Source organism: Stegostoma tigrinum, chromosome 10 (genome assembly GCF_030684315.1).
Source record: "Stegostoma tigrinum isolate sSteTig4 chromosome 10, sSteTig4.hap1, whole genome shotgun sequence".
Lineage (NCBI taxonomy): Eukaryota > Metazoa > Chordata > Chondrichthyes > Orectolobiformes > Stegostomatidae > Stegostoma > Stegostoma tigrinum.
This window is the reverse complement of record NC_081363.1, coordinates 73,032,346-73,059,528: the sequence shown is the minus strand read 5'-3', so window position 1 is coordinate 73,059,528 and position 27,183 is coordinate 73,032,346. Positions and strand designations below refer to the sequence as shown.

The following is a 27,183-nucleotide window of genomic DNA, read 5'->3' as shown; positions in this document are numbered from 1 at the left end:
CTGCGCCAAAGACAATATTTCTGCGAGTGCTGGTGGTTTCTCCCAGCGTTTGGCAACTCTCGGCAAAGAGAAGGCCTTCTAACACTAAGGGCAGCACGGTAGCTCGCTGGCCCTCCTAACAGCATCCCACTCAGAACCATCCACCTCAACCATATCCCTGCATTCCCCACAGCTAATCCGCCCAGCCTGCACATCCCCTGCATGCCATTAGAAATTTACCATGGCCTATCCAGCTAACCTACACATCCTGAGTCCATGAGAGGAGAAGAGAGCACTCAGAGGAGCCCCGCGCAGACACAAAGGAGAACGTGCAAGCTCTGCACAGCTGCCGGAGGGTGGAATCGAACTCTGATCCCTTGCACCGTGAGGCAGTAGTGCTAACCACTGAGCCACAGTGTCACCAAAACGGTGGCGCCGTTCAACACCATCCAGCGCCTTCAAAGTAATTTCAGCGCCCCCCCCCCCCCCACCCCCACCAGCTATGCAGAGGGCACCATCTGCAAGATGCACTGTAGCAACTCACCAAGGCTCCTTTGCCAACACATTCAAAACCCATCACTTGCAGCAGAGAATGAGAGACATGGGAACACTGCAACCCGGAGGTTCCACGCCGATGCTCACACCACCCAGACTCGGAACTACTTTGCCAGAGCAAACTGCTGAAACTCCTTTCTTAACAATACCATGAAAGTACCTACCCAGCATGGGGCATAGCAGTTCACCACCACCATTTTCAAGAGCACTTCTGGGGACAGTAAATACTGGCCAATACAGTGATGTGAACATCACATGAAGTAATAAAAAGAAGCTCTGGAATCGTATCATCCACTATTCGAGGTGGATATAGCTAACAAATAATTTGACCAACAAAACATCCTCCTCGTAAAGGCGTAGCCTCATCAAAAACAAGCTGACATTTATTTCACAAATGTAGTTTTGTTTTGATGATGACTTAATGATAACACATAAAAATCATGGAACCTCCTGAGATAAATTTGAACGTCACATTGTGTGGGATTTCTATAAAACCGAGGATAATTTACTGGCCACTTCAAATTAACATGAGTAAGCCTGGCTCTCTTCAACAAAATAGCAGAGCAGAAGTAAATAAGCACAAAAGGACTAAGCTTTCTCAACGGGTATCCAGTTGCTTTAGTGTCGGCCAGATACTTTTTTCAAATAAAAGTGCTCTCTCTCTGGAGTAAATCTCACTCTGTCTCCACACAGAGTCAAGAATCTTCTTCCCCATTTTAATTAATTGTTTTTCCCAAATCCCAGATCACTTGTTGGAAACAAGCACAGCATTACAAGTATTTTCTAATCAACCTACTTTTATTACACCTCTCTGGTGAAGGTGGGGAGGCGACGGCCTAGTGGTAATATCACTGGATCTTTTAATCCAGAGACCGTGATAACATTCTGGGGACCTGGGCTCAAATCCTGCCATGGCAGACGGTGGAATTTGAATTCAATAAAAATATCTGGAATTAAGAGTCTAATGATGGCCGTGAATCCACTGCCGATTGTCGGGAAAAACCCATCTGGTTCACTAATGTCCTTTAGGGATGGAAATTGCCATCATTTCCTGCTCTGGTCTACACATGACTCCAGACCCACGGCAATTATGGTTGACTCTTAATTGCCCTCAGAGCATTAGGGATGGGCAATAAACGCTGCCCGGCCAATGATGCCCTCATTCTATGAATGAATTTTTAAAAAACAGGTCTCCTAGCTCAGAGGTAGGGACACTACCATAGAGTCACAGGGATGTATGGTTCAACTCATATGCTAACTCAATCTAAGATAACAAATCGTGGAGCTGGATGAACACAGCAGGCCAAGCAGCATCTGAGGAGCACAAAACTGATGTTTCGGGCCTGAAGGGTCTAGGCCCAAAACGTCAGCTTTTGTGCTCCTAAGATGCTGCTTGGCCTGCTGTGTTCATCCAACTCCACGATTTGTTATCTCGGATTCTCCAGCATCTGCAGTTCCCATTATCTCTCCGAACTCAATCTAGTCTCATTTGGCCCATGTTCCTCTAAACCCTACCCATTCATGTACCCATCCAAGTGCTTTTAAAGTTGTAATTGTACCAGCTTTCACCACATCCTCTGGAAGCTCAGTCCATACACGCATCACCCTCTAACACTGCACCACAAGAGCCCAATATGAACTGAATTTAAATTCCACCAGCTACTGTGGTGAAATTTGAACTTTGAACCCATCTCCTTTGAAAGGACCATCTTTGGATTACAAGTGATATTCCCAAATATGCTATCACATCCACAAGACACATATTTCCTTTTATAGCAACTTGTTCGTGGATGTTATTAAAAACCTCTGGAGCAAGTGGGATTTGAACCCAAATCCTCGGTCCCAGAGATAGGAACACGAATGCTGCACCACAACTGATTTTCTCCAACCCATCATTCGTCTTTAGCTGCCTGGATCCTAGAGCTTGGAATCTCCTTTGTTTGACTGTTCTCTATCTCTCTTTCCTCATTTAACCTGCTCCTAAAAACCTCTCTCATTGAGAAGGTTGAAATCCTTCTATGGTTTGGCATCAAGTTAAATTGATGCCCAATGGGCATTTTACAAGGTCAAAGGTTCTATATAAATTGTCTTACGAAAATGTACAACTCAAGCCGATGGAGTGAACTGGCCAATCATACTCTAGCCTCTTAAGAACGTCAGAATTTCAAAGATGTCCCAATGCATGCTGCCTACAAATTGACCGACATCCAACCTCCCTGTGTCTGCTTGGGTTTCCTCCGGGTGCTCTAGTTTCCTCCCACAGTCCAAAGATGTGCAGGCTAGGTGAATTGGCCATGATAAATTGTCCCAACTAGTCCAGGACTGGGTAGGCTTGGTGGATTAGCCATGGAAAATGCAGTGATGGGGTGGGACTGGTTGGGATGCTCTTCAGAGGGTCGGTGTGAATCCAACAGGCCGAATGGCCTGCCTCCACAATGTAAGGATTCTAAACCGTACTGTTCACGTGTTTGGAATTACTCATGGAAATTTGAAAAGTGTTTTTCACACAGTCATTAGCTAAGGGTATGGAATGCACTGCCAGATAATGTGCTGAGAGTAGGTTCAATTGGAGTGTTTGACAGGGTTTTGGATAGTTATTTGGAAAGACATGGTGTGCAGGGACCTGGGGAGAAGGCAGGAGATTGGCACAAAGTAATGGAACGAGTACAGGCTGAATAGCCTCTTGTAGCCCTGTAACAATTGTGTGATTCTGTGATCATAAACAGCATGACATTCGGAACCATTACACTGGTTTTGATGTCTCTATGCTGGAGAAGGGGTTCAGAGGGGTTGGGGGAGTAGACTGGTGATGAGAGGGAAGCAGCGACCTTTCTATTGATTTATACCTCCAGCGGAAGCTGCTGGGAATGTATGTCCACCCCTGCGCACAGACACAGTTTGGCTTGTTTGCATTGAGTCCTTATTACGGGTGATACCTGAACACCGAGTTAACAAGGTATAGAGCTGGACGAACACAGCAGGCCAAGCAGCATCTTGGGAGCAGGAAAGTTGACGTTTCAGGCCTACAAACGTCAACTTTCCTGCTCCTAAGATGCTGCTTAGCCTGCTGTGTTCATCCAGCTCTACACCTTGTTATCTCGGATTCTCCAGCATCTGCAGTTCCTATTATCTCTGATACCTGAACACTGTTTGGACAGCGTTCTAAAGACCATCAGTGGCATGGAACCATTCTCCAGCATAAAGAAGCACCTTGAAGGGACAGGGGAGAAAGCCGAATGTGAGAAGCGAGTGCCTGAAGGCTCTAGCGAGCAGGCTTGCTAAACAAAATCTCTTGTAGACATTTCCTGCCTGTGGCCATGAAATCTCCTCAGGGAGTCAAAGTCAGAGGTAAACATTCAGGGAAGCTGTACCAATCACTATTCTAAGCATTAAATTCAGTATGGGTGCTTTATTTTTCTGACAATTGTTGGTAGATAAACCAAACCATTGACAAAGTAAATTGTCAACCATCTTTCTTTCTCTATCAATGATTCGTCACTACTTTAAGCTCTTTAGTGTCTTCAGGCTTTCCATTGGCTGCTGGCTCCCCTAATCCTAATGCATGTCCATCACTGCACCCTGATCCCTTCACAAGTCCAATGCTTCACTATAAAAAATGTTTCCTGCTCCCATTCTTGATGGATTGCCTCAAGCAATCATCTCTTTCTTTTCCAAAATCGCTGTTACACTAGCCCGCAACAATGGCGTATTTCATTTCATGATTCATTTCCCGAATCTTAAGTTGTCACATAGAAAGCTAACTTGCATGAATGGCAACGTTGAACTTTTCCAAACTGTCAAGCACAGGATCCAAAAAGCAGCCTCTTTGAATGGTTCACCAAGAACTTTTGCTGTGCTTGGGGTCTATTGAAAGGTAAAATGCTCTAAACTTAATGCACATTCAAGACTGTATCCAGTTCCAAATCAATTCAGGTGGGTTAGCATCGATCTTACCTAACTTTGAACATTTTCCTCAACATTACTTTTATTCAGTAGGAACTTATCAAACTTTTTTAAAGTTGGTTAACTATTAGCAATTTCTAATAAAACGTCTGACATTGTTGTAGCAGGTGCCTTGTAAATTTGAACCATATTCGCAGACTGATTGGGATGGTTCACACAGTTTGGCCAGTAATGGCTAATTGACCCCGTGCTAACAGTTCCCACATGCATTTAATGCTAATTAGGAAGTTAACTCGCTTACAGGTCACATTCGCCAATAATGACTAACAGTCATGACTGGCATCTGCTGAAGTCAAGGTCAGCAGAAGCAGCAACAGGAAGAGAGCATTTTGGGTGAATGGGAACACTCAGCCAGCACTCAGCTCTGTCCTGTGTGCGCACACATTGTCAATTATCTGGAGACAGTTCACAGTCATTATGTGTGGCAAATTAAAGCTCCGAGTCCGAAGGAAAAGACGGGCAGGTATCATTTTGCAAATTCAGGATTTTTTCACTAAAGATGGTGGGGGGAGAGGAACAAAGAGATTTCTATAATCAAAACTTTTATCCACGCAAATTAAGGGGCTCTGAGTGAACAATTCATCACCAATGCAGGCCAAGCAGCATCTGTGCTCCTAAGATGCTGCGTGGCCCGCTGTGTTCATCCAGCCCAACACTTTGTTATTTCGGATTCTCCAGCATCTGCAGCTCCCATTCTCTCTGAATTCATCAGCAACCTTTTTTGTCCAGTAGTCACAGCTTCAAAATCTTCCTCATGCCTGACCATCTGGAAGAATGAAGGTAAGAAAGCTGACCAAATTGGTCTGTGATACTGATCGAGACTAAAGAGATTGCCAGAAAAATTTCAATTGCCTAAGGGGTTAGAGCAGGACTCCCCCGAAATGGTCTTCCCAGATTCATCTGGGTTTTGTTTTTAAAAGATCAAATTAGTTGCCTCTTCTGTGTAACTTGTGAGGGTCATTCTGGTGAGCAGATAAAGGTGGGAAGTGATGGAAGGAGCCTTTCTGTTATAATATGCAAGATTGTACTGGGCAGTGCAAATCGCAGGAATATCACTGTTCACATAAGCCAGTTGCTGAAGTCTGGCAGGCACTGCTGAAGATGAATTTGATACACAATTGATTGGTGAATTTGAGCACTGCAGCAGGAGTACCTTCTCTTGACACTCCCATCGTCACAGGCGCAAGTCTTCAAGCTATTCAATTCACTCCACATCAGGACCAGAAGTAGCTACGGGTACGAAGGCTGGGGTCCCTGACAACAGTCCGGCAATAGTACTAATGCTCCAGAACCTGTATCCTTAGCTGTAACCCTAGCCAGCCTGCTCCTGTAGAGTTACAACACTGGTATCTACCTGATAATGTGGAATATTGCCTGGCTATGCCCCGCACACAAAAAGCAGGACAAATCCAATCAGGCCAATTATCATACCATCAAACTCCAGTCATAGAATCATTGAGACTTTCAGTATGGAAAAAGGTCCTTCAGCCCATTGTGTCTTGCCAGTCATCAAACATCAATCTTTTTCAAGCACTTGCCCTGTGACCTTGTAGCTATGAGAATTCAAGTGCTCATCTAGGTACTTCATTAAATCATACAACCCCTGCAGTGTAGATGGAGATCATTCAGTCTGTTGAGTACACATTGATGTCCTGAAGAACATCCCACCCAGACCTAGCCCCCTATCATATCCATAAACTCACACTTACCACAGCTAATCCACCCAGCCTGCACATCCCTGAACACGACGGGCAATTTAGTATGGCCAATCCACCGAGCCTGCACATCTGTGGACTGTGGGAGGAAACCAGAGCACCCAGAGGAAACACATGCAGACACAGGAAGAATGTGCAAACTCCACACAGTCATCTGAAGGTGGAATTGAGCCTGGGTCCCTGGTGCTGTGAGGCAGCAGTGCTAACCACTGAGCTACTGTGCTACCTAGTTTTTAAATGCCTTGAAGGTTCCTGACTCTACCAACCTTTTTAGGCAGTGAGTTCCAGATAGCCACCAACAGCTGGGTGAAACTGAGATTTCCTCAAAATCCCCTCTAATGCTCCTGCTCTTTGCCTTAAAAAAAGGCTGGCCCGGTCATCAACAAAGCGATGGAAGGTGCCATCGACAGTGTATCAAGCAGCACCTGATTAGCAGTGACCAGTTCACTTGTGCTTCTTTGCTCAATACCACTCAGCTCCTGACAACATTACAGCCTTGATTCAAAGCAGGACAAAAGAGCTGAATTCCAGAAGGTGAGGTGTCAGAGCATCCCCTTGACATCAAGGAAGTAGATGACCAATTGTGGCATTAAGGAGCCCAAGCAAGAGCAGAGGCAATGGAGTTCAAAGACCAGCTGGTCAGGGAGTTTTCTCCCTGATTCCCATTCACGCTGGCCTCCTTCAGAAAACAGCATTCTCGCAAAGGTTTCCAAATGTGCAGAACAATGATGTTCATTCTTCTGTTCATTTGTCCCTTTTGTGAAGAAATGGGCGAAAGCAGCAAATGCAGTTAAATGCTGCTCCTTATAAAATCCCAAGGACAAAGAACTGTCATAAGTTGAGACATTTGGCTCCAATTCAGAAGAGTCCATCAGAAAATTAATGCTTTTTTGTTCCTGTTCTTTGCAAAAGCAATGAAGAGCAATGCCTGGTGTGTGATAAATAGAAGCCAGATGTTAGATTTTCATTATAATAATGACAGATCTAACATGGTGTATGGTGAATCAGGGAAATCTATTTCTTCCTCATCCCTGCTATCTACAGAATGCAACTTTTTTTTAACCTCCTGCTGTCTCTCTTCCTCTTCATTTTCCCTTTAATTTCTCTTTTTTTTAAGCTTCTGCTTTTCTATCTTCATCTGTTCTGCTTTTCTCTGGCTTCACAATACAACCGTTGTCTTCCTCCATCTCATCTTATGTTCTCATTCTCACTTATGCTAATGCTTCTCTCTCACACAGTCAGCCTGAATTCTCTTACTGTTTCTTTCTCATGCTGCATCACGCTTGCTTTGGAATTCTCTCTCTTTCTCATGCTGTTTTCTTCTCTTGTTCTCTTACATTTGGCCTCTCTCTTGCATTTCTCTCCACTTCTTGTGCTGATCTTTTCTCTTACAGAGATAATGGGAACTGCAGACGCTGGAGAATCCAAGATAACAAAGTGTGGGGCTGGATGAGCACAGCAGGCCAAGCAGCATCTCACGAGCACAAAAGCTGACGTTTCGGGCCTAGACCCTTCATCAGAGATGAAGGGTCTAGGCCCGAAACGTCAGCTTTTGTGCTCCTGAGATGCTGCTTGGCTGCTGTGCTCATCCAGCTTCACACTTTGTTACCTTCTCTTACAGATTCTGTTTGTCTTCTCATCTGCTACTCTCTCTGCTCTTCGCTCCTCTTTCTCACTCTATCCTTTTAACAATGAGTGTCTATACTTTGACCATGATATTGGTACAGTGGGCATACCCTTTTGAGGCTGACCGAGCCAGCAGCCCCAAGTTGGCAACATACGGTGAGCAGTCAATGAGAGAGAGAACTAATGAAGGTTATGGGCAAGAAAAACAATGGTCAACGTTACCCAGGCAGATCCACTGGTCAGTTGGTGATATTAGACTGACACCTGAACCTGACCACAGACTGGGATTGCAGTGAAGTGGAGTGGTGCACAGCACAACACGAGGGCAGAACTGGCATCCAGAGAATCGAGCAGTAAACATATGTTTGTTTGCCCAGCTTTTGAAAAAACAACAACACTCACGCAGGAAGGAAACAACACGATGGCTAAATCACAACGCAGGAAGCGTGCATGGTGGAAATACAGAATTACAAAACCTTTAACTCATTGAAGCTAGCCACAAGTTAGTAACGGACAAGTATTCACTGTGTTGGAGTAGTAGTTGGAGGAAAATTACAGGAACACATTCATGTGCTCACATTGTGCAGTCCCATTTTCACTTCAAGCAAGAAATTCGAATGCAATTTTTCATGGCCCAGTTTGCACAAGTAATCTTTAATAATTTTAAGACTTGTGTCAAACTTTGGCTACTGAAGCTTCATTGCATAATTTAGCAGCATTTCTTGGACTTTTGGCAGTGTTTGCAGTCACTTAAGATGTTTAAGACAAACATAAGCTGAATTCAAGAGGGTAAATTAATTAAGCAAAGTTAACCTTTTCACTGATATTAGAATTTCTATTGGGCCAATTAGGGATTTCAGAAGCTTCTTGTTTTACTCAGCAGGTATGTCCTGACAAAAAGTTGAAATTGAGACAAATACAAGTGTTCATTTCTGTTGGTCCTTCGGGCCAGATATTATATTCTTAATAAAATGAAGAAAGTCTATCGTTAATCCTACAGCTACAAGTTGCCACAATCCTTCACTGTGGATTTTAAAACATTCTCAGTAAGAAATGGGAGCGGGAGTAGTCTATACATCCCATCTAGGCTACTCATTCAACAGAGTTATGGATGCTCTGTTAAGACTGCAGCCTTAAACCATTCCCAATAATCCTCGAAACCTCTCTGCATCAAGAATCCATCTAACTCCAACTTAAATAAATTCAGACTCAGGATCTCGACTCAGGTGATAAACTAAAAACAGCTTGTGTCCTGGCGAATATTCTCCACCTCTGCTTGATGTTCCAAGGTCAAGCTCCAGGACTGTCCGAGCCTCTCAGCAATAGCTCTAACAATTGGGGCGCTGATGCTTGGCCATGGGTGTGATATGTGAAGCTCGTGCTCTAAAATGACAAAGCTTTGTGCAGGATTCACTTTGGCAGTAGTGGTGGCATGTTACAGTTTACTCAAGGAGTCTATTTTGCCGTGGCAGCTCACATTTTTAACATGGGAGTTTTTGTCTGCAGCAACGGTTGAGTCTCCAACCTTCTGTCAATCACAGAGCTGACCAGGTATCTCTACCTGCCAGCAGCGTGTGTTGGAAGGATAACCAAGCTGTTAACCAGGTTAATGAACAAACCTTCCCTGGCCATCAGATTCTGGAGTAGGACTCGAACCAGAGTTTCTAACGCAGAGGGAGCGACACTACCCAGTGCGTGATGAAACCTCCATCAGTGACACGGAGGATCCATTAACTTCAAACAGTCATTAGGCACATCTCAGTAGACTGAAATTTTCGTTTTGGCAATTGAGAGTCAGCCACTTTGCTGTGGGTCTGGAGCCACATGTAGGCCAGACCAGGTAAGGATGGCAGTTTCCTACCCTACAGGACATTAGCGAAACAGAGAGGTTTTTCGGCAATGGATTCCTGGTCACCATTATACTTTCAATTCCAGATTGCTTTTCCCTGGAATTCACATTACCCCTTCTGCCATGGCGGGATTTGAACCTGGGTCCCCAGAACATTGTGTGGGTCTCTGGATTGACAGTCCAGCAATTGCCTCACCAATACCAAGCCAGTCTTGTTAATCAGCAAGGAATACCGCAGGATATTGGATTAGTCAGGGTGGCACAGTGCCCAGATTGTTTTGGGTAAGCCCCATGATGGTCATTTCTGCTCGATTGACTGATTCCCAAAAGTAAATTAAAACTTAACTTCAGTGCTGCTATCCGGCGCCAACGTCAGCTCCGACATAAAACAATAATCGGACACCTATTTGCAGCATGTAACCGCAAATTCCATCTTAAAAGAGGCACAGCGCCTCAAATGGGTGGCATCACGAGGCAGCAGGCATTTTTAACTTGGATGCTGATTGCATCATCAACGTCAATGAAGCAGTGAACCAAAGGGCATTTTTCTGAAACCATCATCACTCCTCACTAACACCAGAACAGTGGATGAGGAGTGAAAGTTGAAATGTTGAGTATTCTGAGACCTCACTGACACACTGACGCTTCTCAACAGATTGCTTTTGTTTCTTTTTCCACACCGAGATAATTACTCTGCAATTCTATTTGCTTTAACAGTTGGGTGCAATTCTCAAGAGTATGACTAGACAAGAATGAAGAGAGGTTAGGTGTGAATCTGACTGATGGGTAACATTGGAGTCCCGCTGGCTGATGAGTTTACATACTTTCTTTTAGCGCAGATTCACATCACTGCTTGAAATTTCAATCACTCCCTCACCGTGTAACATTCAGCCATTTTACATGTCTAATTTACCAGGGGTGAGTGAGCAATGCTTGGGATTTCAACCATGCCCTGAACCCCTCATCCCACCCACCGAATGGGCAAGTGGAGAACGATATAAAACTGGGCACCACGGCACTGACATCATCAGACTGCTCATCTGCCCACCGACACTTTTACGAGCAGTGGGAGGGTATTGTGAGGCCCACTCCACCTGCTCACTCATCTGAGGGCCTTAAATGGCCAAATACCAGCAGCTTAGGGTCTATCTGCTGATGCTCCTCTTTGCTGTCTTCGCCTTATCCCTGCAGCTAACCACCTCTATATTAGCACTCCTTGTTCATCTCAATCAGCTTCACAGGGCAAACCAGGTTATTTGCCCCTTGTCATGTTGCTGTTCATGAGATCTTGCTGTGTGCACATTTGCTCACGTGGTTCCGACATTACCACAATCACTCACCTCATTAAATGCATTAAATGCCTGTAATGTGACTACAAGACATCATGAATAGTGCAATATAAAGACTTGTCTCTTTATCTCCTCTTCACCAGAATGGGACAGTCTTGATTAGCCTTTCACTGAGAGACTGTAACTCTGTCCCTAAGTCTCTCCACTTTGCCATGGGGTCATACAGCCCGGAAACAAATTTTCCATCAAACTTGTCCATGCTAACCAGTTTTCCTAAACTGAACTAGTCCCATTCGTCTGCGTTTGGTCCACTTCCCTCTAAATCTTTTTTACTCAAGTACCTGCCTTAATGTCTTCTAAATGTTATAATTATACCCGCTTCTACCACCTCCTCAAAATGTTCATTCTCCGATCATTTCTCATGGCTCAGTCTTGTGGCCTCTCTCAGTGAGATTACCAAATTATCAGCACTGATGTGGAAAATAATTAATAGCAAGCCTTATCCCACTGGCCAACTTGAACTGGTTTAAGATGAAGTAAATCAATTTCTTGGATAGTAGGAACTGCAGATGCTGGACAATCCGAGATAACAAGGTGTAGAACTGGATGAACACAATAGGCCATTTTTTCTGAAGAAGGGTCTAGGCCCGAAACGTCAGCTTTCCTGGTCCTATGATACTGCTTGGCCTGCTGTGTTCATCCAGCTCTACATCTTGTTATCTTAAATCAATTTCTTGTCAGTTTGCTGAATGAGAAGATTTCTGGCCTGATTTTTTTTTTCTCATGTGGATGGCTTTTGAGGGGATTTAAAATCTTGCCCTTGTATTGTATTGTCACCAAAATAAATTTGAACGCAATTCGCAAAGTTCACTGAACACAATACAAAGACAGGAATCACCCAAGGCTCCATCGAAAAGAAATGATCAATTGTAAAGATTCTAACCAGGAGATGTCTCTTTTAGAACAGAAGACCTCATGGAGCGTTCGAGGTTTGCAGCCCAAATATAGTCAACTAAATAGAGGGAAGAGATTGTAGAGCTCGCATTTAAATAGCTTCTCAAGGTATCCCAAAAGACTTCACAACTGAGAAAATGCTGCTGAACTGTTGTCACAGTTGGGGAACATGGCAGCCAACATACACACAGCAAGATCCCACAAATAGGAATCTGATCGCAACCAGACAAGCATTTCCTTTTTGAAACAATGTTGGTTGAAAGACACACATTGCCCAGCTCACGGGGGAGGAATCCTCTGCACTTCTTCCAATGAAAATTGTGCGTACAGTTATATCAAACGTTCATTAGTGTCTTCACGCTTACAGGAAAGCACTCCCTCAGTAAGCTGGTCAATTGAAGGGCAACAGCTCCATTTCTAAATGTTACTGAAACAATAAGCAAGGTGAGTTTTTAGCTTTATGATTGTTTTGCTCACTGCTCTGGCCATGATCGTTCACTCATCCGGGGGAAAAAAAATAAGCAACTGGTTCATTTTGTTTCTATCAAATGTGCCACAATCAAATGACAATAACTTAAAAACATTCCAAGGCATCACTCAAAATCTTGACACAGGCACGGTTATAGTACCAAACAAAACTAGGAAACAAGTCACAGCATATCTGCTGAAATGCCATTTACATTTCAGGGACAGTAGACTGAGTTTTGTGCCAACATTACGAAACTTGCATTATTCCCAATTAAGCGTGAGATTGGCCATCAGCAGCAGCTTATGCAGGCAACTCACAAAAACAGGCTAAAATATGGGACAGGCAAGTTTCAGGCTTTCTAGGTTGGCTGAAATGGAGTCCATTAAGGAAGTTATGCATTTCAACAAACTCAATATGCCCAGAGGAACAAAGGCTAAACACTCTGCACACCCCCACCAAACACAAGAGGGCAGACAGCAAAAAAAAGACGCAAAATACCAGGTGGAATGAGCACCAATGTATCTTACTTACACAGTACAATTTTTTTTAAGAATATTCTAAATGAACCTGCATGACCATAGGTACCGCCATTTCCATCCATGAAGAATAAAGCAAGCATTCCAAGTGACTCCTGCCATTGTTCCAAAGCTTCAGAATATGCAAGGCCTTTCATGTGGTCACGGAACTCAGTCTGGAGCAATTATCATTTCCCAATCCTAATCTTTGGCAAGTCCGAGTGATATAAGATTTCTCGCTCCATGGGTGGATGGAATAAGCCTTAAAGAAATACTGATGGCCATAAAACAGCTATTCATCAAACATTATTAAACGCTGTGGAGCCTGTCCCATCTAGCACAGACAAGTTGCCAAAAACTGAATGGATGCTTGCCAAAAACTACACAACATACTACTAAATCTACTGGCCTAATTCTACCAATAAATTGCGATATTAAATACATCTTCAGATTTTGACGAATTTCTTTTAGTGGGGACACTTTGTGCTATAGGTATTAAATCAACTCAACTAATAATGATTGCATTATGTTTATGTTTGTTAAAACAATTTATGCCTGCCGTTAATTATTGCTGTGCAAATGAATTTTTTTTTGAGGGATTGTTGTCAGAGAGATATGACTGCTGCCTGAATAGCTATGAGCTCAGCTACTATTGCACATTGCAGTCCATGGAATTTTTTACTCAAACCTTGCCTGTTTTCAATTGGCATTGAGCCATGGAAGTTTTTTCTTTCCCCCCAGTTCTGGCACTACAGCCTGGTGACTGGACTGACAATCACAATGGTTGGGTCACAGCAAGAATATGAATAAGTTCTGTCTGTGCCCAAGCAATTTGAACCCAGAAGGTGAGGTGAAGATCCAGGCTATGCTCCCATGATGCAGCTGATGTTGCTCTGTTTCATGCTGGCATAAAAAAGTCTCAAGGGCAAGGAAAATAAAACAGATGGTGTTATTATTAGCGGTATGTAACGGTGTTGTTATACTTAAGTGTAATCAGGTGAAGGGCATTGATTGATTAAGTACCTTGAACACATTGAAAGAAAGATTTGCAGATTTGAGAGCCTCCTCATGGGCCTGTGCTTGAGCCTGGCCAAGGTGAGCATTGACAAGTCCAGAAAGTGAGTCATAAAAGGTATCATTATACCCGACTGACTTTCTTTCTTCCATGGTTTTGTCACTGTCCAGGTCACCCTGGACTAGAGAACATGTTAAACATCCATTAATACTGTCTGCTATCCAACTCAAGTTTTACATAACTGGCAGGCATTGCAGGGTTTGGAGCGCATTATTTCCCCAAAGAATTTTTTTAATTGAAACTCAAGTTCCTTTAAATTGAGTTTCCAGTTATAGTGCCCCTTTTAATGTCTAGTGCCTCATTTAATTAGCTAACTTGATGTAAGTTTCCAAAGGAGTATGAGACAAAGTATAAAGGAAGACTTTTGAACACAGTGTTGGTAGGTGGGAGGTAAAGGTATGTAATGTGACATTGAAAGGATCTGGACCTGGCCTCCTACTTCACCATCTAATTCCAAGTTATCCCACTGCTCTAACCTCTTTCTGTTACATCCACACAGACACAGCTGTCGACAAAAGGCTTTGTCTCACCCTACCCCCTTCGATCCATGACCCCCAACATCTGGTGAAAATGTGCACAAGCTAAACAATGGCTGCAGACATCTGACCAGTCCAGATCCCACCTCAAATTCATCCCCTTGCCACCCGAACCTGCCCAAAGTTTTGAGTTCTGTCTTCTTCAGGAGCCAAGAAGTATGCAAAGTGGACAAGTCTCTGGCATCAAACAGTCAGCAAACATCATGTATGTAACATTGCAGCAGTTCTCCATGGACCATAATCACAACCTTGAAGTATAGTCTTGTTTTAAATTGGATCCAAATACTGCAACTGAACACGACAAGTCCATACAAGGTAACAGAAGTTCCTCTTCAGATTTTGAAATCCTGCTCAGATCTTCAAACTGGGCTGGTTTATAACAGCGTCAATTTGTTTCTGGAGCTTTCACTCAATACGCAAACTAGAGATATGAGATGAAAGCTTCCTCCTTTTGATCTCGCTTGTAAGATACCATGAAAACTTTGGCAGCCTCGCACAATTTGCAGTGTGTGAAAATTTACATAACAGTCTGTTTTTCATAACCTGGCACTATGACGATGAGGAAAAGAATGTTACAATTATGAATTTCAAAACTGGAACTTAATTCAGTGTGGAATCTTTTGGAACAGATCTTCCTCTTAAAAGTGACAATGTGTGTTGCAGTAGATAGTTGCCAAGGGTGATCTGGAGCCTTCAGAAACTCACAGACTGTCTCACAAAAGACAAAGGCTTTTGTTCTACAACAAGAGTTGTCAAACTGCTCCTGTCCTGAGATCATCCAAAAGACATGCCAGAATTGAACAGGCTTTCCAGAAATGAAGGAAGTGATGGCTTAACTCTTCCGTCTACTCCTCCCACCGACCTCCCCCCATAGACTCATTCCTCAGGATGAGTGTCTTCAAACAATAAGCCAGGTTGTGGCTCACTTATTAGCATATTTGGTTAGAGAACTGTGTGAAACCATGAGGCAGGCCCTTTGTAATCTTTAAGTGCGGCCTGCAGAAGGTCGCACAGCAGTAGGAGCAATAACATCGTGGCCTTCATAAACAAAGGCTCTAACATCATCGGCCTGTTTCATTTCAGGTTCACAAAAACAGCAATCTGCCCTTCCCAGGGAGAGGTGACAAGCGACTAGCTAGTGGGAATCCAAAGCCAGGGCTGACAGTCTAAGGATACAGAGTAGAACCGAGGTGAGGGGAAATTTCTTCAACCCAGATTTGGTGGGCCTGTGGAACTCTCTGCCACAGAAAAAAGTTGACGCCAAAACATTGCATGCTTTTAAGAAAGAGTTAGATATAGTTCTTAAGGCTAAACTGGTCCAAAGTTACGAGGAGAAAGTCGGAACAGGCTATCGAGTTGAATGATCAGCCAATCATGGAGCAGGCTCAAAGGGCTGAATGACCTATTCCTGTTCCCATTTTTCTACACCGCAATGGAACCAACTTTGTGACTGTGAGAAAGCCCATGCACCTGAGACGATCCTGAAATAACATGAGTATGGCTTTACACTTAGTGAATTAGCCTAACCTAGCTTCAAGTGTGAAGACATTTTCTTCATCAGGCACACCTATGCAGAATTTTCAAAACAAGCCTATCAAGTGAATTATAAACAATTCTATTTTTTTATAACCCGCCAAGGGCCAGTGGTCTCCACAAATATCCATTCCTGGAGTTTGATTGTACGTGTGACTGTGAGTGAGTGCCTCACTAGATTTGAGGTGAGTGCATGGATTAAAATCCTCTTTATTGCAATCTTGCAACCTGTTCTTCAAATTGTCTATAGACTCAGGGGTCAAGCTAGACATGAATCTTCCTCTCACGAGCTTACTGATCACAGAGAGTTCCAAAAGGAACTATAATTTCAGCATAAAAGCCAAAAGAACTGAGGATGCTGTAAATCAGGAACAAACATAGAAGTTGCTGCAAAAGCTCAGTAGGTCTGGCGGCATCTGTGAAAAGAAATCAGAGTTAACCTTTTGGGTCCAGTGACCCTTCCTCAGAACTGATGGTAGCTGGTCCTTCTCCACTATTGGGACACCATGGTCCACACTTCCCTCACCCCCGTGCCCCACCCACCAGCCCTATGGCACCTTCCCCTGTAACTAGCGAAAGTGCAACACCTGCTCATTTACCTCCTCCCTCCCCAGTATCCAAGGGCCCAAACATACCTTCCAGCTGAAGCAATACTTCACCTGCACTTCCCAGAATCTAGTCTACTGCATTCACTGCTCACAATGTGGTCTCCTCTACACTGGGGAATCGAACCGTAGACTTGGTGACCGCTTCACAGGACAGGCACGTTCTGCTCGCAAAAAAGGCCCTGAGCTTCTTTGTTGTCTGTCACTTTAACACACCACCCCATTCCCTGGCCAACATCTCTGCCTCTGGCTTGCTGCAGCACTCCAGCGAAGTTCAACACAAGCTGGAAGAACAACACCTCATTTTCCGCTTGGGGACCCTGCAGCCCTCTGGACTCAATATCGAGTTCAATAATTTTAGGGCCTAAACTTGCCCATGTCTCAACGCCTTGTTACCACATAGCCTGCCATTTTACACCCCCTGTTGTTAGTAACTAACAGTCCCTGTTAACAACTACTCACCCGCCTAGCCAGATTGTTATCAACCCTTTTGCCTATCCAAGTGTTCTTCTCTCTCTATGGGCTCTATCCTATTGTTTACGCCCTACCCTATCCTTCTCCCTATTTTCTGCATATAAACCAACGTTTTCTCAGCTACCATCAGTTCTGAGGAAGGGACACTGGACCCGAAACGTTAACTCTGAGTTTTTTTTCTTCACAGATGCTGCCAGACCTGCTGGGTTTTTCCAGCAGCTTCTGTTTCTGTTCTAGTATAACTTCAGCAGTTCACTCTCATTCTGTCCACGGCGAGCAAAGAGCAAACAAAGAATCTCGCAAGGTTACCTCCTATTGCTATAACACAAGATTGTGTTTATTATGCAGCCTTTAAATGTCCACACTGATAATCAAACCAAAACTGGTACTAAGCTAAAGATGGGGACATTAGAACTGGTAACCAGGAGCTTGGTCAGAGAGATCAATTTTAAGGAGTGTCCTGAAGGAGTTGAGAGACGATTAAACAAGGACATCCTGAACTTAAGTCCCACACAGCTACAGGCACAGCCACCAATGGTAATGAACACAGTGGGGACTGTTCAAGAGGTGACACAGAGTTGGAAGAATACATATCTTATGGGGGCAGGGGGGGTGGTTTGTCGAGGTAGACATATGGAGGGCTGGAATCATACAAGTATTTGAACGTGAGACTAAAAATTTCACAGTCAAATAAATAGTTGATGGGAGCCAATGTCGATTAGCAAACTCAAATGAGTGAGATCCCACCTCAAGCTGCACCTCCATTTCTTACGTACTCGCCTCATCCTGCCCCCTTGACGTGTCTGTCCTCCCTGGACTGACCTATCCCCTCCCTACCTCCCCACCCACACTCTCCTCTCCACTTGTCTTCTCCTCCATCCATCTTCAGTCCGCCTCCCCCTCTCTCCCTATTTATTTCAGAATCCTCTCCCCATCCCCCTTTTCTGATGAAGGGTCTAGGCCCGAAACGTCAGCTTTTGTGCTCCTACTATGCTGCTTAGCCTGCTGTGTTCATCCAGCTCCACACTTTGTTATCTGAGATTTGGTACAAGTTAGGATTCAAGAAGTACATTTAGGTTGAATCCAATTTTATGGAGGGTTGAAGGTGAGAGATAAGTCAGGAAAGTATTAGAATCCAGAGGTAACAGTAGTACAGTACAGCTAAGTACATGTCATATATAACATGAGGACAGAGCATTGGAAGTACTGTTCTAGTAACGATATCAACATTTCTAGCAAGGCTGCCGAATAGCTCTAACTGGAAATCCCAGTCGATTTCCCTTTTCCTGATTCCGACTTACGAAGTGAGTTGCAGGACCTGAAGGAGCACAGGTCAGCTGACACAGCACTGCTCAAGGGTTTAACCCTGGCTGTTGCCTGGTACACACGGCTCAGCGACTCACTGGATAAACTTCAGTGCCTCCAAAAAGCAGCGAAAAAAAATGGGTTGTTTTGTCGGAAATCTTCAGCAGACCGAGGTGAGGACTGTTCGTAGTTGGACCCATTTTAATTTCTTTTTATTCTGCTTCTGACTGTAAACACTTTGCTGAAAAGCCTCATTGGCTAAGGTGTCGCCATGGAGGCAATAATCAGAGAGTATGCTTGAAAAGCAATCAGCACGTAATTCTCTACTAATGTAAGTTGTTGTGATCTTTTGAAACTTGGAACTCTTGCATTTGTCCTGATAAATAACCGTTGTAAATTTGCAGCAAGATATCCCTGCAACAATATACTAACTTCCTTCTGCACTGCAGCCCGTGACCAAACATGTGGCTATTTCATTAATAATTCTAATAATTGGAAGTGTGGAAGGGGAAAATATGCACCTATTTTTCTATAAAGAAAAGTTGTCAGCCTAAATGGTATGGACAGGAATACCACTGCAGTTAAAAATTTACCTTGCAAGTTTGAGTTGGAAGTAATTTACTCGAGAAAGAAAAGTGTGGTCCTTTAGTTCTTGTCAGGTCACACATGATTTGTGACGCTAGCCCCATTTTAACCTCAGTTTTTTTTGTAAAATTAAAAAAATGTGGTCAATTATATAAAATGAGGACAAGGGAAACCATTTCACTCCCTGTCATCAGTCTGAAGATGAAAACTATGACCATGTGTTTTTCAAAGGAGATATAAAAACGTCTGAAGACTGCCAAAACATAGATCTTTCTGAAAGCTGACTAGATTCAGGATCAAATCAGTGTGGATTATTTAAACCAGCACAATACCAAAGGTCAACAATTTGCGCTGTTTCTGAGTGTAATAGCTCACATTATCATTCTTTGGATTTTCTGTGGTTAACAGCCATTATTGGCAAAAATTTGTAGGGGCCTGAACAATGTGGACTATGGTGAGAATTATTGCAGTATTTTAAGAGGAGTCTGGCAATATTTATTTCAACATTGAAACGTTTTTGCTGCATCTTTTATGCACTTCCTGGGAAGCAAGGCGATGAGGTGCTAATTAAGGGGGAGTGTTGCTTGTTAAACAGCTTATTAACAACACAACTCAGCTCATGAATCGAAATTGCTGAAAAACCTCAGCAGGTCTGGCAGCATCTGTGGAGAGAAATCAGAGTCAACGTTTTGGATTGAGTGACCCTTCCTCAGAAGGATGGAAGGAAGGGTCCTTCTTGTTCTGAGGAAGGGTCACCGACCTGAAATGTTAACTCTGTTTTCTCCTCACAGATGCTGCCAGGCTTGATGAGCTTTTCCAGCAACTTTGCTTGTGTTTGAGACAGAACTAACAGTTGTTGAAAACACACATTGCCTGAGATCAATAGGAGAAATGATAGCCAGGAGACATTCAACCGGGGGGGGGGGGGGGGGGTTTCAGTTATGAAGGAAGATACAAGCAATCTGACTGTTAGCAGCATTTCTTGCTTATTTTTTAGTACTACAACATCATGAAGTTCCACTCCACTAAATTTGTGCGATGGAATGTTCTGCTACACAAACAGCACGGCGTTAGTTTGCCAGAGCGCCATGATGCTGCAGGTCCATATGGATCACATCTTGCCAGGAACTCCACCGCCTTCAACACAGTGAAACAACCTGATTGCCAAACACCAGTAAAACGTCCAGAATATTAATTGTATGAAGACCAAACTTCAAGTGAACACAATTTATCCACAAACTGACTAGCAAGTTGACTTGATGAAGGGTCTAGGCCCGAAACGTCAGCTTTTGTGATCGTGAGATGCTGCTGGGCCTGCTGTGTTCGTCCAGCCTCACATTTCGTTATCTTGGCAAGTTGACTTGGACTGGTTAGGGTGTTGCCATCGGCGAAAGCAATGAGAAACTGAGAGCTCCCTAAATCTCCCAGGTAATTCAAAACTGGCCCAAGACTTGAATATACAAGCAACGCCCCCCCACCCCCACCCCACAGGACATTTGTGCACAAATCAGAACACAATGTAGGACATCTGTTAGTAAGTACAGGAAACATTCATATGTTGGATCTGTAAAATTAACATTAATAGACTCCTAAATGGGATCTCACTTGTGTGTATTAATGTTTGTAAGTTAAACACTTGTAAATTGGGAATGATCTGTATTGCTTTTGTACACAGAAAATGGTTCCTGCATATGAATGCATGTCACTGAGCTGACTTGCCAACTAACCAGCCATTCATGCATTTGTCCTGATTAGTGTAAGATGATACCCTTCAACAGCATGTGTTTCTCTCCAACAATATTCAAATTCTCTGTTACCGAATTGCTGTTAATAACATCTGTACAGGGTAGCCCCTGTGCAATGCAAGAAGCTGGTCATCTAAATGACGAATAACAATGCTGAATAGACCACAACCCACTTTGAGAACAGAGACAATCATATCTTATAGCTAGCTGCAGTAGAATCTACCTGCACTGGGTTTTCAGCTGAACTAATCTCATTTTAATTAATATCTTTTGCAGGCTTTGTGGCTCAGTGGATTCAATTAAAGATGCTTTGTGATATTCATTACCACAACTGAACCTATAAGAACATTAAATTACATTCTCACCGGCTTACTTACATAAAGAGTGATGGCTGGAATATCTCAGTGCAGTAGATATTTCACAATTGGAGGTATAGTGCATTTACTGTGAAGAGTTGTAATCTATTCAGTTTCAAGTATGTCAGCATATATTCATTTGACTGCCAACCTTTGCAGTGACAAAAACATGCAGCCTTGAGCAGTCAGAGAACATTTTTAAAAACTCGTTCTGATTCAGCATTCTTCAATGAGTGGTGAGTTTTAGTGTAAAGCAATCTAGACATTGCCTGATGTTTGCCTGAACTTGTTGAATCCTATGAACCTTAGACCCTCTAGGCCTGCGTGACTCAGTGCTGATCAAATCACTGATCTAAGGGTCCTCTTTAAAGGTTTTTGACTGCAGATCGAAGAAGCTGTTCGTGTCACTCTGAGGTCTGGTGCCTTTACATCATTTCCCAAAAAGCACTGGCTTATAAGACTTTCACTACAGTATAAGAGACAGAGGCTTGGACCCTAACATCAACAGATGTCGAGGGGGAAGGCAGGCAGCGGGGAGGTGGTCTCAGTGGGGGTGAACTGCTTTTTTTGTAATTGACTATCAATATTTGATCATTCTGTGCTGTGCTGACAATGGTATGGTGATGTGTAAAGGGCTTACCTTGTAGCTCTTTGTCCTTGAACGGATCATCTCCCTCCAGGAGCTTAGATCTGGCATTGCTGTCGCAGTCTGGGGTTTGGTAACTGGAAGGAAAAAGAGCAACGCTCAAAATACATGTTGGAAATCAGTGGGGCTCAAGCCAGGTAGGGCTGTGATCTACTTGACAACAAACAGGCTTAGGCTAATTCATAACAAGCAACACTCGCACCACACAACTACAAGCGTTCCATCTAAGCTGTGCAGGCCATCCAAGAGTCCACACATACCAATTGGTGTAATTGAAGTATTGACTTCCAGTTTCAGAGGTCCACACACCAAGGGAAAGAATTTGAGGGAGTACTGATGATGACCATCGCTCACTGATATTACCCATCACTGAATCCCCCTCACCATCAACATCCCGATGTTATCAGCGGCCAAAACCTTTACTTGCACCAGCCATATACATACTGTCGCTAGAAGAACAGGTCAGAGGCTGGAAATTCTGTGGTGAGTAACCAGTCTCCAAACTCCCCCAAGCTTGACTATCATCTAAAGGCACAAGTCAGGAGTGTGACAGAACACCGGCCACTTGAGCGCAGCTCCAACAAAACTCAGGAAGATACCCATCGATCAAAGCAGCTTGTTGGGCTGGCACTGGCACTCTAAACACTCACTCCCTCTAACTGGTCCAGAGTGGCAGCAGTGTGTATCAGCTACAAGACACAGTCCACTTGCCAAGGTTCCTTCAATACACCTTTCAAACTTGCGATCTCCAGCAGTAAGGGCAGCAGATGCAAACGAATACCAATGAGCTGCAACTTCCCTTCTAAGTCATACAAATTCTATGAACCCATTACACAATTCTTTCACAGTCACAGGACAAAATCCTGGAATTCCTTTGCTAACACTGCTGTTGTACCCCAAGAATTAATTAGACAGGAGATCTTGTACACAAGCCCTATATATCAAGGCACCATACAGATTCAGAAAGGCATCCTTGTCTCTGTACTCAACCTCCCTAAAAATGAAGGCCAACATACCATTTGCCTTCTGAACCCCTTGCTACGCCAGCAAGCTGGCTTTCAGTAACTCGTGTACAAGAGCATGCAGGTCCATTTGTACCTCAACACTTCCCAGTTTATCATCATTTCAATAATGCTCTGTTTTTCCCTTCCTTCCTAAGTAGATAAGGCGAACGGAACCAGTCTAGTTTGGGAAACTTGCTCGGCATGGACGAGTTGGGCCGAAGGGTCTGTTTCCCCGATGTCTGACACTATGGCTCTAACTGTAGTGGTTCAAGAAGGCAGCTCACCACCACTGTCTCAAGGGTAATTAGAGACGGGCAACAAATGCTGGCGCTTTCCATTTACTTCTTGAACAAATGAAGGGGAAGAAAAGCGCTACAGGAAACAAAACTAAAGGACCACCGATGACAGAAAGCAGAGACAAAATGTGAAATTGCTGGAGAAACTCAGCAGATCTGGCAGCGCCTGTAGAGGGAAATCACAGTTAACGTTTCGGGTGCAGAACTGAAAAGGTACTAAGCTGGTTGTCACAATTGCCAAGCTACAGCTCACCTTGAGCAAGCCATGAGTGGTCCCCCAATTTTACACAGGTGGCTTCAGAGAAAGCAAACACATAAATTTGTAATTCAAAACATCAAATTCCTGGTTTGGCTTTTGCATTGCTAGAAGACATGTCACTGAGCAGCACCAAAACTGGTTTTCAAACTCACAATTGCAGGTTATTTCCAGAAAGGTTTTAAAGGTATGAAGATTTTGGAATGTGGACAGAAGGAGAATATTTCTGAGTGGGAGTCTGCTTGGCTTGGGCGGCTAGAGTTGGATGGAGAATGGTGTCAACACCATGGGTCCAATCCTTGTCCCAGCTCTGGTATTTCCTGGAGAACAGCCCCTCCACCTTGCTCTATACTTGGCAGACTGCAGCTCCTCAAGCAAGTATTAACAATTCTCTCTCTCTCTGATAAATAGAGATGCCTATGGTCTTTTGTGGACTACAACTAACTACAAATGTCAATGAAAATGACTTACCTGTATCAAACCAGCATTGTATATTACAAAAGGGGATCTAGGTATGGCCACCTGGGTGACTAATGTAGCTAAAAACTAGGAGTGCTCAACAATCTTCCTCTCCCTTTCAACAAGGAATTATTTGAATTGTTACCCCTGTCTGAATTGTATGACAATTCAATTAAAAGTTGCTTTCAGATTCGTGTCAGCCTTTATAGTGGGTAGCAATATTGTATTTTCTCAATGGTGGTTTGTGTTACAAATACCAGAAAAGTACCAGGCATGGCTGTTCACTGTGTTAGCATGCTGTCAATTCTTTGTTTGGGCAGTCTGAACAGATTATACCTCGAGCTTAAAATTGCCCTGCCTTCGGCACAAATTGCCACTACTTTTACAACTGTCAGAAGGGATCTAAAGATGTCTTGTCGTGAAAAATCAACAACTTCACAGCAGAAAGCAATTTTCTGTTGAACTGAGAGTGAAGGCTTGTTGAGATTGAGTGGTGGGAGTTATGGCTTATGCACATCTGGCCATGCTGTCTCTGACAGGTTGGGGGATGGGGTCGCTGAGCTTTACACACTGGCTTTCAAAAGGAAAAGGTATTTTCTTCCCCATCAGGATGGATACAAAGACGTGAGAGGGTTTCAGCTCAACTCACCAAAACAAATGTACTTCTAACCCTGCAGCAAAAACTGAGTCGCCAGAAGGTGTGAACCTCACAGCGCCAAATCCCATCCATGTTGCTGAAGCTGCTTTATGATTGCTAAAATGCAAATGCAACTGTGCACGTTACTTATAAACATGAGCCTGCAACTGTGCACTCTAACATACAACAGCTGATGTAGTGAGCTTTGAACATGGTGCATTTTCTCCCCACCTAGTTTAGCCTAGCTTGTGTGCAAAGAAAACCAATGGTAACTGTGAAATCACTTAGAGCGCCGCACCGACCTGGCACCTTGTGAACTTTTATTGGCTTCCCTGGGGGCCTCTCCTCCAACTCCCACACCTTCCCTACCACCGCCACCCCCACCTCACCCCCCAATGAACAAACAAAGCATTTTGGCACCTGTAACAACATCTGACCAGAGTAAGTCTCACAGCCAATAGGTCACATGTGGTCTTCCATCAATGGCAGACTTCAAGAGAAAGCTACTGTTTAAACAACGGACAAAAATAAATGGTGCAGCAGGGAGGAAAATGTATATAGATGGAAGAGAATAACATTTACAATAATATATTTCCAGCTTAATCCACACAAGCCATGCTACACAGGGTTAATCATGGATTCTGTGTAAGAATGAACTAACTGTGCAAAAATTCCAAAGTATACATTCAGTTATGATCGGAAGAGTGAGGCTGGGAATATATATTTTCTAACAGTTTTGTCAGCAATTTTAATTTTGGTCAGCTGAGCAATTTTTTTTTCATAAATGAAATTGGGATTAAAACCAGCATTTTTAAATTCATCGTCAGCACTTTACATTATCTTGCATCAGTGAACCAAAATTCTTTTTCTGTATCTTAAGTAAACATTTCAACTCGACATCAGCCACGGCATTAAATTTCTGGAAAAATCCTTGATCTTGACAGTATTGAAAGTTCCTTGGCTACAAGATTTTTCTATTGTAAAATAAAGTTAAACATTTGAAGTTATTCACCTGTCAGTCTTCTTGTGAATAGGGCCAATTACATGTCAGAGAAACAGTCATCACAGTTCCTTCTCAAATATTTATTCCCTTCCCTATCAGAAGGTACAATGGATTCTCCTACCATTTCTGTTTCTCATAGGGCCTCTCTCTCTCCCTTCTATTTTTCTATGGCTATCTTAATTTTATGCCTTTCAGTTACCAGCTCATTGGTAATTGAAAACAGATTTTCCCAATTCCATCTACTCTCAATACAACAACTATTTGCACTTATGTAGCACCTTTAGCAACACAAAGCAAACTTTGACACACGGTCACATAAGCCCATATGGGTCAAAACATTGTTTTTTTCTAGTTCTTTCATGGAACGTGAATTTTGCTGCCCAGGCTAAATCTTGTTGCTTGTCACTAACTACCCTCGAGGAGGTGGTGGCAAGGGATTCCAAAGCAAAAGGGCCGGGGGAACCCAATGATGGAGCAAGTAAATTTCAGGATACTTGGAAGTTCAGAATCTGAAAAGTGCCCAGATGTCTCAGAAGGTGCAGGGCCCTCATGATCCCAGTGGTAGGCAGGAACATGGCAGTGGAGGAATTGAAAACGGGGATAAGATTTTTGACAGTGCTTCTGGGAAATGCACCAGGTCACTGTAACACCTGCAACGCAGGTTAAATTATTTCGATAGCCTGCCCAACCTCTTGCCCCATCTCCACTAAACATAACAGTAGGCACAGGATTTTAAAAATGTTACCTTGTGACCTAGTCCCAATTCATTTTAGATTTCACAGTTTGGCGGAAAGAGAGTAGAAAGATTTGATGAAGCGAGAGAGAGATGCAAAAGGGGCAGAAACGATAAATAAGACAAAGCGTGAATATTTTAAATGTGACATCTTTACACTCGCCAATAATTGACTCCATGTAGAAGTGTGTGATCAGCTTAAAATATTCCCCTCTGTGGATCAGAGAGGGCAATCACTGCCATGTTAACAATTAGACTGTTATAAAGGTAGTTAAACACTTATTTACCCAGACCTCACTCGCCGCAACAAGTTGAGTAGATATTTAATGTGTGATCCAACGGGTTCTTAATATTGATTTGGAAATGAAGGGTCTGATACCATTTCTTTTGCAAAACAAACAGTGGAGTAGTTAAATGGATCAGCAAATAACAGACAATCTAACTCTTATTCGCTCTGTGCTTGCAATGTGGTCATACGTTATCCCTTTTCAACAGCTAAATGTATGTAAATTTATTTTATATACAATATGTAAAGTTACAGCTATTGTAAAGATAGTCCTGAACACATTGCAACCCTTTCAAAGCTGAGGTAGTGTATGAGTAGCAATAGAAACCTCAGGATTTTGAAGAGCTGGTTAACTACAGCTCTGTTTTTACAAACTATTTGCCATGAAAATGGACTCAAACTGCAAAAAACAAACTGAACAGCCCAATCTTGATGCTGCAAGTTCCATTTGGATTGGGTGAGCTGATTTAAATTGAAGAAGACTCAATATTTTTTTAAAAAGGCATAAGCAGGAACAAGATATCTGGCCACAGTAACTGCTGCAAAACTGGGAGAGGTAATGGCCTAGCGGTATTATTGTTGGGCTGTTAATTCCCAGAGACATACATAGTGTTCTGGGGACACAGGTTCAAATCCCACCACAGCAGAGAGTAGAATTTGAATACAATAAAATATCTGGAATTAAGAATCTAATGATGACCTTGAATCCACTGTTGACTGGTTGGGGGAAAATCC

General features: G+C 43.2%; 1 protein-coding gene across 6 annotated transcripts in view; it reads right to left on the bottom strand.

Annotated features, from left to right (window-relative positions):
- The window catches only part of smoc1 (SPARC related modular calcium binding 1), a 226,136-nt gene that overhangs the window by 80,041 nt on the left and 118,912 nt on the right, over window positions 1–27,183 (bottom strand). For all 6 annotated transcript variants that reach the window (XM_059649276.1, XM_059649277.1, XM_059649279.1 and 3 more), the window contains one exon: window positions 21,769–21,851. In XM_059649276.1, coding sequence (XP_059505259.1) covers window positions 21,769–21,851 — 83 coding nt within the window. The remainder of the gene's footprint in view (window positions 1–21,768; window positions 21,852–27,183) is intronic.